The sequence below is a fragment of the Coptis chinensis genome, chromosome 9 (assembly GCF_015680905.1).
Source record: "Coptis chinensis isolate HL-2020 chromosome 9, ASM1568090v1, whole genome shotgun sequence".
NCBI classification, from domain to species: Eukaryota; Viridiplantae; Streptophyta; class Magnoliopsida; order Ranunculales; family Ranunculaceae; genus Coptis; species Coptis chinensis.
In genome coordinates, this window is record NC_141464.1 from 1,957,064 (window position 1) to 1,973,264 (window position 16,201).

At 37.0% G+C, this 16,201-nt stretch overlaps 1 protein-coding gene across 2 annotated transcripts in view; it reads left to right on the top strand.

Moving 5' to 3' along the window:
* Positions 1-2,711: 2,711 nt before the first annotated feature.
* The window catches only part of LOC147474372 (alpha/beta-Hydrolases superfamily protein), a 31,310-nt gene continuing 17,820 nt past the window's right edge, over positions 2,712-16,201 (top strand). For both annotated transcript variants that reach the window (XM_086584332.1, XM_086584333.1), the window contains exons 1-5: positions 2,712-3,001; positions 5,288-5,369; positions 5,503-5,606; positions 8,315-8,441; positions 8,542-8,636. In XM_086584332.1, the coding sequence (XP_086440458.1) occupies positions 2,961-3,001; positions 5,288-5,369; positions 5,503-5,606; positions 8,315-8,441; positions 8,542-8,636 (449 nt within the window). In that variant the 5' untranslated portion in view covers positions 2,712-2,960. The remainder of the gene's footprint in view (positions 3,002-5,287; positions 5,370-5,502; positions 5,607-8,314; positions 8,442-8,541; positions 8,637-16,201) is intronic.

Consider the following 16,201-nt stretch of genomic DNA (forward strand, 5'->3'; position numbering starts at 1 on the left):
GTCGCATGTACGACCCAAGTCCAGGTTGTCCAGATATCAAATGAACCCATACATGGAAACAAATAATCTACAATGGACACTTGCTCCTGAAGATCAGTCAACGCGACATTAAAGGAGACATTTACTTTGTAACAACAAAAGTAATGGCAAAACATCAAGAGAGCACAGGATGAGGATCTCCACTTGATAATGGCCTAAAGCAAATAAGGAAAGACAGATCAATCTCTATAAATAGAGATAAATGAACCACGTAAGGCTTGATTCAGGTGGGGCAGAGGGACCTGATACGTAGGCAACTCTTTTCCAAAGAAAGAGCACAGCCTATTCTCCATATTCACGATCTTAGTTTGAAGGTAGAAATACAGACCTCTGTAGTTACATTATCCAATGCATAAAAGCTAGCCAATCATATATGAAAGTGGATACTATAGGTAGGAAAGTTGTTGAAATAATGGTTACTATCCTCTACAACAAGTCACCAACTAAATATAGATTTTTTGCAGATTCCAATTCAAAACTACATCTACATTTAACCACAATTACACGTCAAGTTCATTAAGCTGAGAAGCATTAGTACATTTTTTTTAATAGATCTTTTTATTCACAAAGTTGAGATTCATTGGTTTTAAGATGATAAATTCAAGTGTAGCAAGCCCAACCAACGACGGGCTGATTATTTATTTGAAGCCGATTAATGTTGATTGTCAAAGAGAGACTATTGTCTTCCGAAAATACAATGAATTCTAAAAAAGAGTTATCTAATTTACACAAGTGAAATTGTTTAAAATTTTGTTATTTAACTTCTTTTCAATACACGCTATGTTTAATTATAAATTATTACAAATTTTCTTACAACAAAAAATCATTTTATTTAAGGGCATCTATTCAGTGAACGGGTATGAAATCTAAAGACCCATTGATACAAAAAAAAACACCCTTTTAGTCTAAGAAATTATTGGCACTGAGAACTTTGATCAATTAATTTATTGTTGTTTCAATATAGTATGGAAGTAAGATTTTTGATACATAATAATAAAATAAAAAAAATATATATATATAAAAATAGTCCCCGTTTATTGAACGGGTCCAAAAATCTAGTGGAAAGGTTTTATGTTATTTTGCCGATATTAATGTGGCCCTTGATTTTTGTTTTGATTTGGGCCCAAAGCAACCATTTGGGTCGGGCTTTGTATCAGGGCCAACACTGTTTCCACACCCCATGCAATACTCTCTCTCTCCACACCCCCGTTTTCAAAGAGTCACACACCCTTAACTGTTCACAAAAAGAGTATGTGGTCACGAGTATTACTCTTGTATAATAGGCAAAAACAAATGCCCCCAAGTCTCCTGGGTCCGACAACGCTCACGCGCCCCACTGCTATATTAAGGGGCTATTTGTTTTTTTGGAATAAGTTATAAGAGGGTCTTATAAGACCATGTGGTCTTATAAGATGGTCTTATAAAGTGGTTTGTTTTTCATTTTAAGTTCCTCTTACAAGTACTTGTAAAAATATAAAAAACAAATACATGACGTCTTATAGATGGTTATTTGACAAATATAACCCTGCTTTACATCACATTTAACTTGAATAGATTAATTTGAAACAAGCGTATAGTTTGATTTTCGATTTCAAATCAATTTTGATAATTAGAATATCGATTTTAGGAAACTACCTTAATTGGCGATGGTGGTAGTGGTCTTAATAACACGGTGGTGGTGGTAGTGGAGGTGATGATATTGGTCTTAATAATACGGTGATGGTGGTGGTAGTAGTAGTAGAAGTGGTGAATGTCTTAATAGCACGGTGGCGGCGGTGGTAATAGTCTTAATAATACGGTGGTAGTAGTAGTGGTGGTAGTGGAGGTGATGATATTGATCTTAATATCACGGTGGTAGTGATGGTGGTGGTAGTAGTAGAAGTGGTGGTGGTTTTAATAGCACGGTGGTGGTAGTAGTAGTAGTAGCAGTAGAAGCGGTGGATGTCTTAATAACACGGTGGCGGTGGTGATGATAGTCTTAATAGTACGGTGATAGTGGTGGTGGTAGTAGTAGTGGAGGTGATGATATTGGTCTTAATAGTACGGTGGTAATGGTGGTAGTGGTGGTAGAAGTGGTGGTAGTAGTAGTAGTAGAAGCGGTGGATGTCTTAATAGCACAGTGGCGTGGTGGTGATAGTCTTAATAGTACGGTGGTGGTGGTGGTAGTAGTGGTAGTGGAGGTGATGATATTGGTCTTAATTGCACGGTGGTAGTGATGGTGGTGGTAGTAGTAGTAGAAATGGGGGTGGTTTTAATAGCACGGTGGTGGTGGTGGTGATAGTCTTAATAGTATAGTGGTAATGGTGGTGGTAATGGTGGCGGTGGTTTTAATAGTTTGGTGGTGGTGGTGGTGATAGCCGGTGGTGGCTAGGGAAATAGAGTTATTTGGAAAAGAAGATAATGAAAAGAGAAGAAGAGAGAAAGGAGGCTAGAGGTATATGGACGGGGATGTTTGAGTCATTTTTCAAATTATAAGACTTATAGAATTGAAGTAGATCCAATTTTGGTACTTATAGAATTGGAGCCTCTTATAAGACATTTATAGTAGAATGCCTCTTATAAGAGGCAAAAAACAAACCAAAAAAATGTTAAAAATCACTATGCCACATCTTATAAGAGGTTATAAGACCTCAAGATATTATAATAGGCAAAAACAAATGACCCTAAGCTGCGACCAAAAACAGGAAGCAGGACTAGTTGAAGACTTGAGAGGACGGTCAAGGAAAGTCTGACCAAACGCTACTGAACGAAAAATTATCTTTATAGTACGGGTGGGACCAAAAGATTATTATTAGATCTGACATAGCTCGAAGAAGGAAAAAAAAGATGTTTAAACTGCTGCTGCTGCTGCTGCTGCTGCTATGTTGTGGTGTTGGGTCAGTCGAACATTGTAGTATGCCTCTTTTGATTTGGATATAAAAATGATCGATCAATTCATCAACTTCGTGATTCGGCCTCCCAGGTACCCATAAATAATACAAGCCTATTTTCTTCTTAGCTTATTATATCAATATAAATAAATACATTATTTCTACTCTCATCTCATCTTAGTTAAATAAATTACTTGGGTTGCTTACTCTACAGCAACTCACTTGGTGCTGCTGAAAGTGTGGTGTACGGGTAGGGTGTTTGGACAAGTAGTTGGTATGTGGAGCGAGGGAGATTGAGGACCATACATTTGCGAAATAAACCATTCAGCCTGAGACCAAGAAGAATTAAGACTATACCGAGCAAAAAAAAAAAAAAAAAAAGAAGAATTAAGAATATTGGAAAACCGGTAAGCTTGTGAATCTGGGAAGTTAATGATGGGTAATGTGATTGGGTTGGTTAGTAGTTCCTATAATCTAGGCAGTATTTGTAACTAGCTAGGTAATCTTAGTTGGTTAGTTACTTAGTTAGGAGTTTGAGTATCAGTGGTTAGTTTAATTGAAGCTATGGTATGGACGTAAGGAGCGGGTGGTTCCTTGCTACTATCTAGCAAGTGGAGTAGTGATTTATGGCTGTAAGTTACATGGAATTGTATTTAAGCTTTTGAGTGAATAAAGAAAGTAGGCTGATTATTATTTTGATTGACATATTGTGTTTATCTTGGAGGCATTGCTTCCCTCAATAGAACCATACGGAGGTCTCGGGTTTCCTCGAATTAACCCAAATCTATATACAATCTAGTTGATTGTATCATATAGACTATTGAATAAGAAGGTTTCAACACCTGTTTGGGGTGGAGACTAGGTAGAAGAAGTTGATTAAGGTGTTCTCAGCGAATACTGGTCCGAACAAGGGGAGAGAATTTCCAACAATCTTTTTCTCGATGCTCAGGATTGGTTGCTGACTTTACATGAGAAATTCAAAGGGAAGCTCCACAAACCTTAGCCTTTGCCAGAAAACTTATTTGGGCACTACGTGGTCAACCTGTGCCATGCTCTTGTCAAGTAGTCAACATTTCCTGCTTGGAGAGATGGATTGAAAGACAAAAGATCCAGAAACTTGAAGATTGGATCCATGTGAATCAGATCAGGATTGAATACAACTATGGAACAGAGATTCTAGAAGAGGGTGGTCCGACAGTCAATTATCATGACGAGAAGGAGGTCTGTTGTCCCTTGCAATGACATTCTGGTCATTATAGCGGGATTGGCATCTACCAAATTAAGAGGATACAGATAAAAAGTAAAAAATAAAAAGTTGCCAGTCACATTGGATCACAGAGCTGTCGATATTGATTATGCTGTTGGACTATGAGATCTGTTATATACTTATGGTCCATTCTACGAGATTTCTTCCTTCCATCAGGCTTTCAAATATCTGACAGTGCAGGGACCTGTCAGGTCTGCAGTGATCACGTGGTTGCTCATAAATGTCATGAGCAGGTTCTCGATAAGTATATAAAATTTGAGGTCAGGGGACGCCATTCTTTAAAATCCCTGATTGGTTGAAATTAAAAGGGATAGAAATTCAACATTTTTCCAGAAATATTCTCGAAATTCCCCAAAAAAGTTGTAAAATACCAAAGTACCGGCATCAAAGTATTTAATATGTCTCGTATTGGGACTTTTGAATACTGGAGTATTTGTAAATTTTGCAAGTTTCACAAGATTCTCTTTTATAGGGAACACCATCTTCACCAATGAGGAGAAATAGAAATCACAATCTGTTCAGACCCCAACGTTCAGGCAATGACCATCGAAAGGACCTCCAACTCTTGATACGTTGGAGGAGGGAAGGATCAGACTACTATCATCTCCTTAATTTGTCAAAGCTGGAAAGAGAGGCCTTGGTGCCCTTGGTCAAGGAGAATTGAGTCATTTTTAATCGGAGCGCTGGACAGTTGTTGGTAATTGAGTCCAATGCATATATCTATGTCGGCATGGATGCATGTATATAGTAACTTTTATTCTGGCGCTGACTAGTTCTGAGTTGTGGCTTTCGACAACTTCTGCAAACTTTACCAGTTTAGTTAGCTTATATCTGCAGATGCATTTTCATAGAGAAAACACTGATAATATGTTCTTGATGGTTCAGAGTACTTGCTCCATCTATTAAGTAATTCCACTAAATCATCTCGTCATGATTATATATCGTTGGTTGAAAGAAGCTGTGTGCGACGTTGGAATATTTTTGCTGCTGTGGCATGTTGAGATTATCTTCAAGAGTTGGCACATTTTTGTAGTTTTTATTTAGTTTGAATTGGCTTGAGCTTTTTCGTTCATGTAGATGTTTTCTACAATAACAAATGTTGGATATACAGGGCGGAGTACATTCCTGACCAGTATTTGTGGGAAGCAAATTTCACTCTTGGTGGTAGGAATTACAAAAGAAAGGACGTAAAGGCAAGTATGGCGATTAGCTACATGTTGTTTCTGGTCATTTTCAGTCATTACTAGTTTTCTAAATATTTGTTCTATGAACTATTAGTAATTTGGTATAATTGTAAATCTCTAACTTATTCTTTAATATTAACAGCTTGCAAATCCACGAGGACATACTTTGCTATGCAGCCATTATGTGCCCTCCCTTTTCCCTGAACACATTCTTCTTCCTTGTGTTATTTACTGCCATGGAAACAGGTATGAATAATATGGATGTTTTTTAATGTAGTTCTGACTGGCGGAAGTTTCAGTTTAATAGAATCTACACTTTAATTGAAACTCAATTTAAAGACCTAAAATCACTCTTTTATTGAATCTCTCAATCACATAAACTTCAACACTAAGGAACCCTAATTACAAACTCTTATTTAAACTAAACCTAGAAAGCATAAACCAATAGTAACACGACATGTGTCACAACTAACTAATGGACTCGAACCATGGGCTTAGACTCAACTAAGGGGCTCATGCCCATAAATTGTAGAGGGAACATAGGCGACGCCTATGACACTGACAGTCTCGACTAATGTTCTACATCATTTTTACTAGTAAAGGAACTAGCATTTGTCTTCAACTACAAATTATTGCACACATGTAATAGCTGAATATGAAGTACACATCTTCAAGGAGCACATGAGTTAGGGACTGCTATTGTATGGAAATGACATTTTCATTATCATTAAGCAAAGTTTGTTTAGGTAGTTTAGTTTGTAAAATTTATAATTGTTAATGGTAAAGAAGTTTGGAGAGAAAAGAGAAAAATAGGATCCGGCCTTGTATGTCTCCATTATTTAAGAAAATAATAGGCTTGCATAATAGAAACTTCCTAAAAAAATCGTGAGATGTCCACTTAGAACTCTAACACGGTCAATTAATTATGAACAAACTTCAAGATGGTTCTTAAGTTTTGTTGTAGGCTAAACAATGGACTCCACAATTTGTAGTGAACACCCGGGAATAATACAAGCCCAAAACGTGGCTGTTTAAATTAATATATGAAGACACATTAGGGGATATAGCTAGTACCAGATGTTTGGAGGGGCTTTAAGACTCCGAGATGATGCTCGAGAGGGGTCTCTTTTGAGGGAGCCTACCTCTCCAACGTCATCTCCAAGACCCTTTAACGAAACCCTGGCTACACCTCCTCTTCTACACCAGTCGCTTAACGACTAGATCATGCACTAAAGAAAGTTTTGTGGACCAATCGTTGCATGATTGCAGAACCAACATCCCTATCGTTTGAGGGATATTCATTTTCTGACCCACCATTATATTGGCGATCATCATGAATGCTGAGTACTCAAGTTTTTCTTGCTCTTCCTCATTTCCTCATTGCTGATTCCAGTCATTTGGTGCCTATTAAAACTTTAGGGCACCCAACTACCCAATTGGTGATGAATGGAGAAGCCCAAGAACTTATATAATTATATGGAAGGCGTTCAATGTCCCTTGTGGGACTAAACTAAACACTCAACATGCTCATTCATGTGTAGCGTTACTTGAGTTTTAAACACTTGGACAAACATACTTGGTTGACATTGAGTAAATGGACCCTTTGGGCCATAAACATTGGCCTGCTCTAAGACTGTAATAAACTTTGGGGCATCCAACTCAAAACAAATTCGTGATGAGTGGAGAGGCCATGAAGTTACATACTATTATGCAAGGATTTCAATGTCAAACACTTAACAATATATTTTTCCGCTTGTTCGCGTTACGTGGGATATGTTAAGTTACGCATAAAAATATATAAATATTGGGGATCTCCACTTATCACCAATGGGTTTTAAGTTGGATACCCATCTTCTACTTGGTATCAGAGTGAGCTATTGTGTTTGGCCCTAAAAGTCTGTTGTTTACTCCACGTAAGCCAACCCAAGTATGTTTGTCAACGTGTTAGGCTCAAGTAATAGCGCACAAGAGGGGGTGTGTTGAGATGTGTAGTCCCACATGGGATATGTTAAGTAACACATAAAAATATGTAAGTCGTAGAGCTCTCCACTTATCACCAATTGGTTTTAAGTTGGATGCCCCTCTTCTACAGCCAACGACTCTAAAGGAAGAATCCTCCTCCCAATTATCCGCCGGCCTATTCTTTAACGTAGTTACATTCATAACTAAGTAAGGCTTAGTTCTAACTGTATTGGTAACTCTAAACCGTTCTTGCCCTTTACATAAAGGAAGAATCTGTCATCCACTAGGCATTCGTGTTTAACGACTCTGCCAACACAACCAATGTCGCCTGGGCCAAATATTGCTATAGCATGCTTTGAGACCATCTTAAATGCCGGGGCAGCTAACTCAAAACCAATTGGCCTTGAGTGGGTCGGTCCCAATAGCTTACTTTAAACTCCCTATATGAATCTCAACAAACACAAAAAGTTGAGGTCCTCAACCTCCTCTCTCCCAATGCTGATAAATCATTTTAGCATTTCTACCCATAGTGGAGTTGGAAGATGTTCTCAGTGTGGAAAGATTGTTCTCTTTCTCTGTCGTTTATTTTTGGACTGCATCACTGGACCACCAAATTTGTTTTGCTAAATTTCCAAAGGTAGTTCCTGTATTGCCATACTAATGTACTTGAAAAACATTGTCATGAGATTTAGCTTAGGAAAGAAGGACAACTCATATCTATGTGGAGTCCATGGAGTGCCTTGGAAAGGGTTCCATACTATGGAGCAAAGAGTATCTTGCATTTGTGTATTGTTAGAGTTCTATGTTTTGAGGTTTTCCATATTGTAAAAAAACTATTTTTCAATATAAGAAGTGTGAGAGAAAGCCGAAACTAATTAAGCCGTACTCTCTTTACTTTCCCCTTTCTCTCTAAACTTTCTTCTTCATTAGCAATAAAGTAAGTTTAGTCATATGAAGAGGCTGATACTTGCTTTTATTGTTGTCTGATCCAGCGGATGCAGATCTGACGCAAATGAGGCTGCTGTAATCCTTCTTCCTTCAAATATTACTGTCTTCACTCTTGATTTCTCCGGTTCAGGGTTATCTGGCGGTGATTATGTCAGTCTCGGTTGGCATGAGGTTTGTTGTTCTTTAGTATTCTTTTGTTAACTTGCACCTTTCCCTGTCGTTTGCTTACGGAGTTGTTGTTTTTTGATGTGGGTGCTTATTTTTCTTTCAGAGAGATGACCTCAAAGTTGTGGTTTCTTATCTAAGAAACAACAAGCAAATTTCATGCATAGGTCTTTGGGGACGATCCATGGGAGCAGTCACAAGGTGTCTCTCTCTCATTGCGTGTGTTCCTAATGTTGATTTATTCATTTAAGTTTCTGGTGATTCTTATTCTGATTTTGGCCTTTCGTGGTGTTTTTTTTTAACAGAATCATGGAAATGATAATTCTGCTAAAATTTAAACAGAATAATGCCATCATTGCGGATCTGTGCTCATCGCAAGGAAATACCTAGATAAATTCTTAACCCCTTCCAAAAAAAAAAAAAAAGAAAAAACAGTTATTGAAGTATATAGGCATAACCAAATGATGTTATAAATAGATACGCATTCAAACCATACATTTAAACCAAAAAAAAAGTGTACTGGTAGAACTTGACAGCATTGATAAGACAATAGAATGACCCCAACAAGTGAAAAAATCGGGGAAAATAAAAAAATAAGATGGAAACAAAATCATGGATTTTTCCATGTTATAAACTCTAACCAGTTGTGTTACTATTACCAAGGCAATAACCATTAACTCATTGTGTATTTAGGGGTGTGTTTTGTCAGATCGGATCGGAATATTGGTTTTCGGTTTTGGATTTTTCGGATTCTGAAATGTTGTGCCGAATCTGATCCGATCTTATTTTTTTTCAGAATTTTCGGAAATCGGAAAAAATTGGGAAATTGGGAAATCGGATAATTCGGATGAAAAGTCGGATAATTATTGAAAATTCAAATATCTTAATATGAAATCTATTTTATAGCTTGTACAATAAATACTAATTCTAGGGTTTTAGTTTGTTTATACTATGTATTGATTAATGCAAGTTAATCCACTGGAAATGAGCAAAAAAAAGTGGGGTTACATTAAAACAATTCTAATTACAGTAGAGTTTTAGATATATTGTATGTAATTCCAAATAATAATTCAGCAAAATCGGATTAGATATGCATAGGCGGATTCGGATCAGAAAAAATCGGAAAATTGAAAATTTAGAAATCATCCAAAAGCTGATCCGAATTTAAATCAGATTTTTGGAAATCGGACGAGTAATATTGATGCCAAATCCGAAAAAAATTCGGATTGGAATTCGAAAAATTGGAATTTCGGAAAAAGTGGCATCCCTAATTTCTTTTGTCAAATAAGGGTGTTGAGGTAGCATAAATGTGTGATACTCTGGGTTTGGGGTTTAGTTCCACAATAAGAAGTCGTCTTGGATCCTGGTTATATTGGATCGACACAACTTACTAATGTCGAGGCGTTTGGAAAACCCTACACCCACACTTTGAACATGGGCCTTTGGATGACAAATGAAAGGCATTATCGACATGTGGTATGGTAGTAGTAGGGTCGTTACGATTGGTATCAGAGAAGACAACTTGTTCTTATGGTGGTGGGATTGTGATAGCAAGATTTGTAATTTAGCCCCATATCAAAGTGGAAGTCAGTCCTCGATCCTAGTTATATTGGAACGACTACCTCTTATTAATGTCGAAGCTTTTTGAGTTAAAACCCACACCTACAATTGAACCAACTTTCGACTTGAGCCTTTTAGTGGCAAAGTGGGGGCGATATTGACATGTGGTATGGTGGTAGTAGGGTCGTTACAACATAAAATGTCTCCCATATGCTCAAGGATCCATACAAGGTTATGCATGTGGATTTCACGTATGTGAATTGATTAGCAGAAGAAGCTTCAATTAGTAAACACCCATTATTTTTAAGTGATTATGATGTGTTGTGCATCATGACAACATGTTCATGACATTACCATGCTGCCGCAGCCATTATAAAACCATTTTCAGAGTAGCTTTGAATTGAAGTTAAGTACTCGTACCACACCAACCATAGTGTATATACCATCATTCTTGATTCAGGATTGCAACGAGAAGATTCAGAGTTGTACCGTAATTTCGCTCAAGCTCCAAGACACCGAACAAAGTTAAGTGTAAACATAATGGATCTGTTGAGCACTTGAAAGATTTCTTTGTTGCAAATGTTATACAGAGACATATGACATGTATTATTATATTGAGACTTTCTCTCCAGCTTCCCTTCTGAATTTTGTTACACTTATTTTATGTGGTTGTGACTCGTGATTAACCCGTTATACCAATTAGATGCAAATAACTACATGAAGACTAACAAGAGGATGTATATATAGATCAACCTGCAGGATATGTGGGGCAAGGTCAGTCAGATTTGGTGTGTCAAAAAGCTACTAAGGTTTGAAACAATGACCTCCAGCATGATTTGATAAAGGGAGGGGTTCAAGGGACATAAAAATGACACCTAAAATCACTCAAGTTGTAGGCCTTTCGATCTTTTGGAATCCAACGGTCAAAAAAAGAAATACAATCAAATGGGTTGGTGGGGTTGACCCAGTTCTTTGTGTTATCTGAACCGGTTTGAGATTAAATGGTTGGGATTTTGGGAATATGAGAGAAAGTTGAGAAGCTCTCCTTGTTATCTTCCTGCTCAAATTTCTTGGAGAAATTCCCATCACCAACAAATCTCACTGAAAAACCATATTTGGTCAGATTATACTACACACTTTCTAAGCAAGAGAACTACTCAACTCCCTTATACTACAAACTATTTTCAGACTTTCAACATCCCTTGGGCTCTGTTTGCCAGTAGAAAATATCGTAGTAGCCAACCTAGTTTAACTGATCTAATTCTGTAGATGTTCAACGTAAAGCAGGTTAACCTGGAAGCTGTTTAGTAGTTACTTGTTCTGTCACAAGTTTAGCGTGCCCACTGTTTGGTTCACACTGTATTTGTTATGTTGATAACCTGTTACATACTTGAAAATATAATAGAACATTATAAAGCAAACAGAGAATAATAAATTAAATACAAGGTCCATATTCTTACCCAAAAAAAACAAAAGTTCCACAAAATATTTAATTAGAAACAAGTATCACCGATCATTTCATTCTTAACATGAAACAAATCCAAAGCAAAATCAAAAGTATTACATCAATCTGCATTGTGATAGTCACAATTGTCATTCCACATTGCAATGGCAATAGACTTTCTATAATCTGATGCCATTTCCAAACACGTGAATCTGTAGCCGAACCTTCCCAACCAACAAGAACATATTAAAACTGCAAGTCAAGCTAACATAACACATAGACCTGTACTCCATCAGAGTGACTAAGTAGACCTTTTGTTTGTAAAATATCACACGGTTGCAAGAAATCGTGTTTTTCCATTCGAAAGTTTTCTTCGCACCGCACATCATGTCCAGTGAGCACTTCTTCCACCCACTCAGCGCCACTATGGGCTGAAGTGCGACAAGGAATTTTACTTACATAATATTGATAATAACAAGCCGTTAACATCGTAGTAACACCTGCTGCTGTTATTATCATATCTTATTCATCTGAGTCGTCGGAGATTATATAGCTTTATAAACACAATTTTCGTAGCAAATATAAATAGCCTCCATTAAATTAATAGAACAAACATCACGTGCAAACAGCCTTAAGCTTCTAATAGTGATATGCAATACAAAAACTGTTTTTATGTAGCTTGGTCCGATGACTTGCAGAACCTTGAACTCACAAACAACATAAAAATCCATAACCCAAAAATAGACAAGCTACCTTTGCTCCAGAACTTGTTACTAGAGAAGAAAAGGAACTCGACCCGACATGAGAGGAATGGTGATTTCAAAGAGATCACACACTTTAAAGGCTTAAACTACCTTTGCATTCTGCATTAAAAATCAAGAAATACTTGCCTTACTAATGTAGTAATGCATTATAATAACTTGTGTCTAGTAAGTTTAGTTACATCTGTCAGTACTTGCGTACATCATATAATGAGTAAAGTTCACATACACATTGTATATTACCATATGTAATCAACTAAGCATACAAATTGTACATTTTCATTCTAACAATTTCATTTGTGTTTAAACCCTTAGAAATGCAACGTTCTATCTTCTAGAGTTTCTAGTGATAACACAAGAGAGAGAGAGAGAGAGAGAGAGAGAGAGAGACCAAAAACACCAAACTAATACTCACTTTCAGCCAACAATTAATGGAAGGAGAGAGAGACGCCGACGTACAGAGAAGTTTCTAGTGATAACACAGTATAGTGAGAGAGAGAGAGAGAGAGTACACCAAAAACACCAAACTAATACTCACTTTCAGCCAACAATTAATGGAAGGAGAGAGAGACGCCGACGTACAAAGACCAGTGGAGACTAGGGCCAACAATGGCGGGAGCGAGCTGGTAGGGTTCATCACTTCTCACTTGCAGTCATTTTTTCTGTATCTGTCTTCTAACATCCACGGTAGAACGAAATCCTATGGTTTCCAATGGATACCATTATACACACTTTTGGGGTTGGGCCAACCAACTAGTTGTATACGGTCCACACAATAAGATCCAAAATATAGGAACCAAACATAATAACTTGGATAGTGCACCCTAACCCATGTACAGGTTGGCCCATACGTGCTACCAAACAGGTCTTTATACTGCACACCTTCTTAGCTAAGAGAATTACTCAAGCTAATTAAAATCTACAAAACAAAACAAAGAAATAACACCCCCCAAACTCTTGAGAAGCATAACTAAACTCAGCACCATAGTTATCAATATCGTACGATACACGATATGTATCGTATTGTTTTGCTTTCGATATGTATCATGCTATTGTATCGACAATTTCATGTATTGCACGATACGGGAAGCATATCACACGATACGATACATGATACACCCTGTATTGGGCGATACACTTTAGACACATGAACTAATTAAAAATTATGGCCAAAAAAGAGTTTTTAAGTGTTAATTAGTTTTTTCTTCTCTTTTCAAAGCTTTGGAAAGACATCTTAGGTTTTGGTTCTTATAAACAACCACCCTAAACCAAAGAAGACTTATCTCACTCAACTAACAGCTATCGTAGCCTTTATAGTATAATATTAATTTGGGCCAAGTGGTTGAAAATAACGACATTTTTTACCATCCACTAGTAGAGTTTTACGTGATAAAACTTTTTTTATGTATGGTTGTGGATGGAAACTCACATACCATGCACAAATACATATAATACTATAAAATTTTACTTTACGCGTATCATACGATACACGATACAATTCAATGCTCAATACACTTAAAATGAAAAACGAGATATGATACGATATACGATTCGATAACTATGCTCAACACCCTTTCCTTTTCCAGCATTCTTTAGCAGCAACGTCGAATAAATATTAGGCAAAACTCCTCCATTAGTAATCGTCACAGTACCCAAAAGCTTACTCAATCCCATCATTCCTCACCGCAAGTCAATTGTATGAAGCAAGACCAATTTTAATATAATTGAAAAAGGAAATTTTGAGGTTGTGCAAAACCATATTTTCTATAATTGACGAACAAATAGTTTGTTTGGATTTGAATAATTTCAGAAAAAGGGTTTAGAGTCGAGTAGGATTCAGGAAGAAGGGATGAGAACTTTGTATTGCAAACCGGTTTAGGTAACACAAAGAATCGGTCCCACTAACCCATTTGATTGTATTTCTTTTTTTGACTAGTGGATTCCAAAAGATCTAAAGACTTACAATTTGAGTGATTTTATGTGTCAATTTTTTATGTCCCTTGATCCCATCCCTTTGATAAAATAAGTTATATTGTGGTCGGCTATGGGTTTTAGCGTGCTTTGTCAAATCACTCATGGTTTATTCGACGAGTTTTGCTGCTCTTGTTGTTTATGTCCAATGCCCATGATATTATTACCATTGGTGATAATTTGGTATTAGATTTAAAATCTTATTTAGCTCAAAAATTTCGAACCAAAAATTTGGAGCATTTTAGATTTTCCTTATAATTGATGTTGTTCAACCTAAAGTTGGTATCTACTTACCACAATGGAAGTATGTGTTGGATTTGCTTTTAGAGACTAGGGCGCTTGCTTCCAGACCACATCATACTCTTATGGACTTTACCGAAGGTTGGTGCCGTACAAGATATGTTTATTTACATTGTTGGTCAGTATAGGAGAGTGTTAGAAAGCTTATTTATCTTACGCTATCTCATCTCAATATTACCTTTGTTGTTAGTGTGATTAGCAATGTTCTAAAAATGCTAGGCGGTAATCGGGCAGTGAGAGAGCACCTAGGTGTCTTTTTTTTTCCTAATATATTTATTATAATATATACTCGTTCACACCCATACTACAGGAAATGAAGAAACCAAACATTTACCATAATTCAAAAAATAAACACAAATTAAGATATTTATTACAAAAAAGGCGAAAAGTTGACGAAGATGGCAAGTGATCTGTTAGAGTTTGGATAGGGAGACCGAATAGCGACTTCATATAAAAACACCTTTTTTCTATAGTGGCATATAATTTACATTGGGTTTTACTCTTTTAAACTTGTTCAAATAATCAAATCTTAGGCCTTCATGGGCCCTTTTAAAAAAAAATGAGCCCGACTAGACCACCTAGAGGTTGATTAGTCCGCCTAATTGGCCCGCCTAGACCAGCCTAATTGGTCCATCGCTTTTTTAATGGCCTTAGGCCTAGGTGAGTTGATTGGTCACTGCATAGCGCCTAGAGACCGCCTAGGCCTCTTTTTAGATAATTGGTGATTAGGCGGTTCATGGATGCACCTCATGAGCCTCTCTAAGGTCGTTGTTTGTGTTCTTAGGTATCTAAAGGGTTCTTCATACCACAGACTATGGTATAAGCCATCATACTCTGTGATGTGATCTAGTGGAAGCTTCAATTAAACGATCAAACATCGATTGGATAGATAAAACCCTAAATTGTAATTAGGGAAAGGGGAAATAAACCTTAAAAGACTCAACTATAACTCTTCAGTAAACCCTGTGTTGCATGGTACGCCTATACTTTCGCCGTGTCCCGTGTCGGACACCGGCAACGACACGACACGGATTCATGGTCAGAGTGCTTGAACTTGAGAGAGAGCAGAAGTGAAGAAGAGAGAGGCATAAAGATCAAGTGGTCGGAGTGCTCGAACTGGAGAGAGGGCAGATCAAACCAGAGAGAGGCAGAACTCTTGGAGAAGAAGACTGCCCGATTGCTTTATTTTCTAAGCCCTAGTGGGCTTTTTTAATTGGTATTTTGGCTTGTAACTTAAATATTTCTTTTTATTTTGGACATACCTTGGAATATTGGGCCAGAAAACTTGGAATATTGTTTTAAGCTATGCAACAATTACAAACCGGGCCTACTTTAAAGGTTTATAACTAACATGGTTTTGGACTAGTTATGCTTTTAGAGTATGCTTTTTAAGTAAGGATTGAAATAATTATTTTTTGAGGATGGAAATAATTATTTTTAATAAAAAATTAAAATTAAAATATTAGCCGTCCCTGTGTCTGATATTTAGAGCTTGCTGTGTCCAAATTGCCATACCCGTGTCCAAATCGGATACTTGTACCCATACCCATGCAACAGAGTAAACCAAAGTTAACCACCTTCTAATCTGTTACAAACCCTTATCCATAACCTAGGATTTGCTTGATAACAAAGCAATCCAATTGTTTAATGACGCTAGACCAAGTACATTAAAATAAACAAAAACAATGATAATCATAAAGTAATGAATAGGGCTTGAACTTGGACTCGTC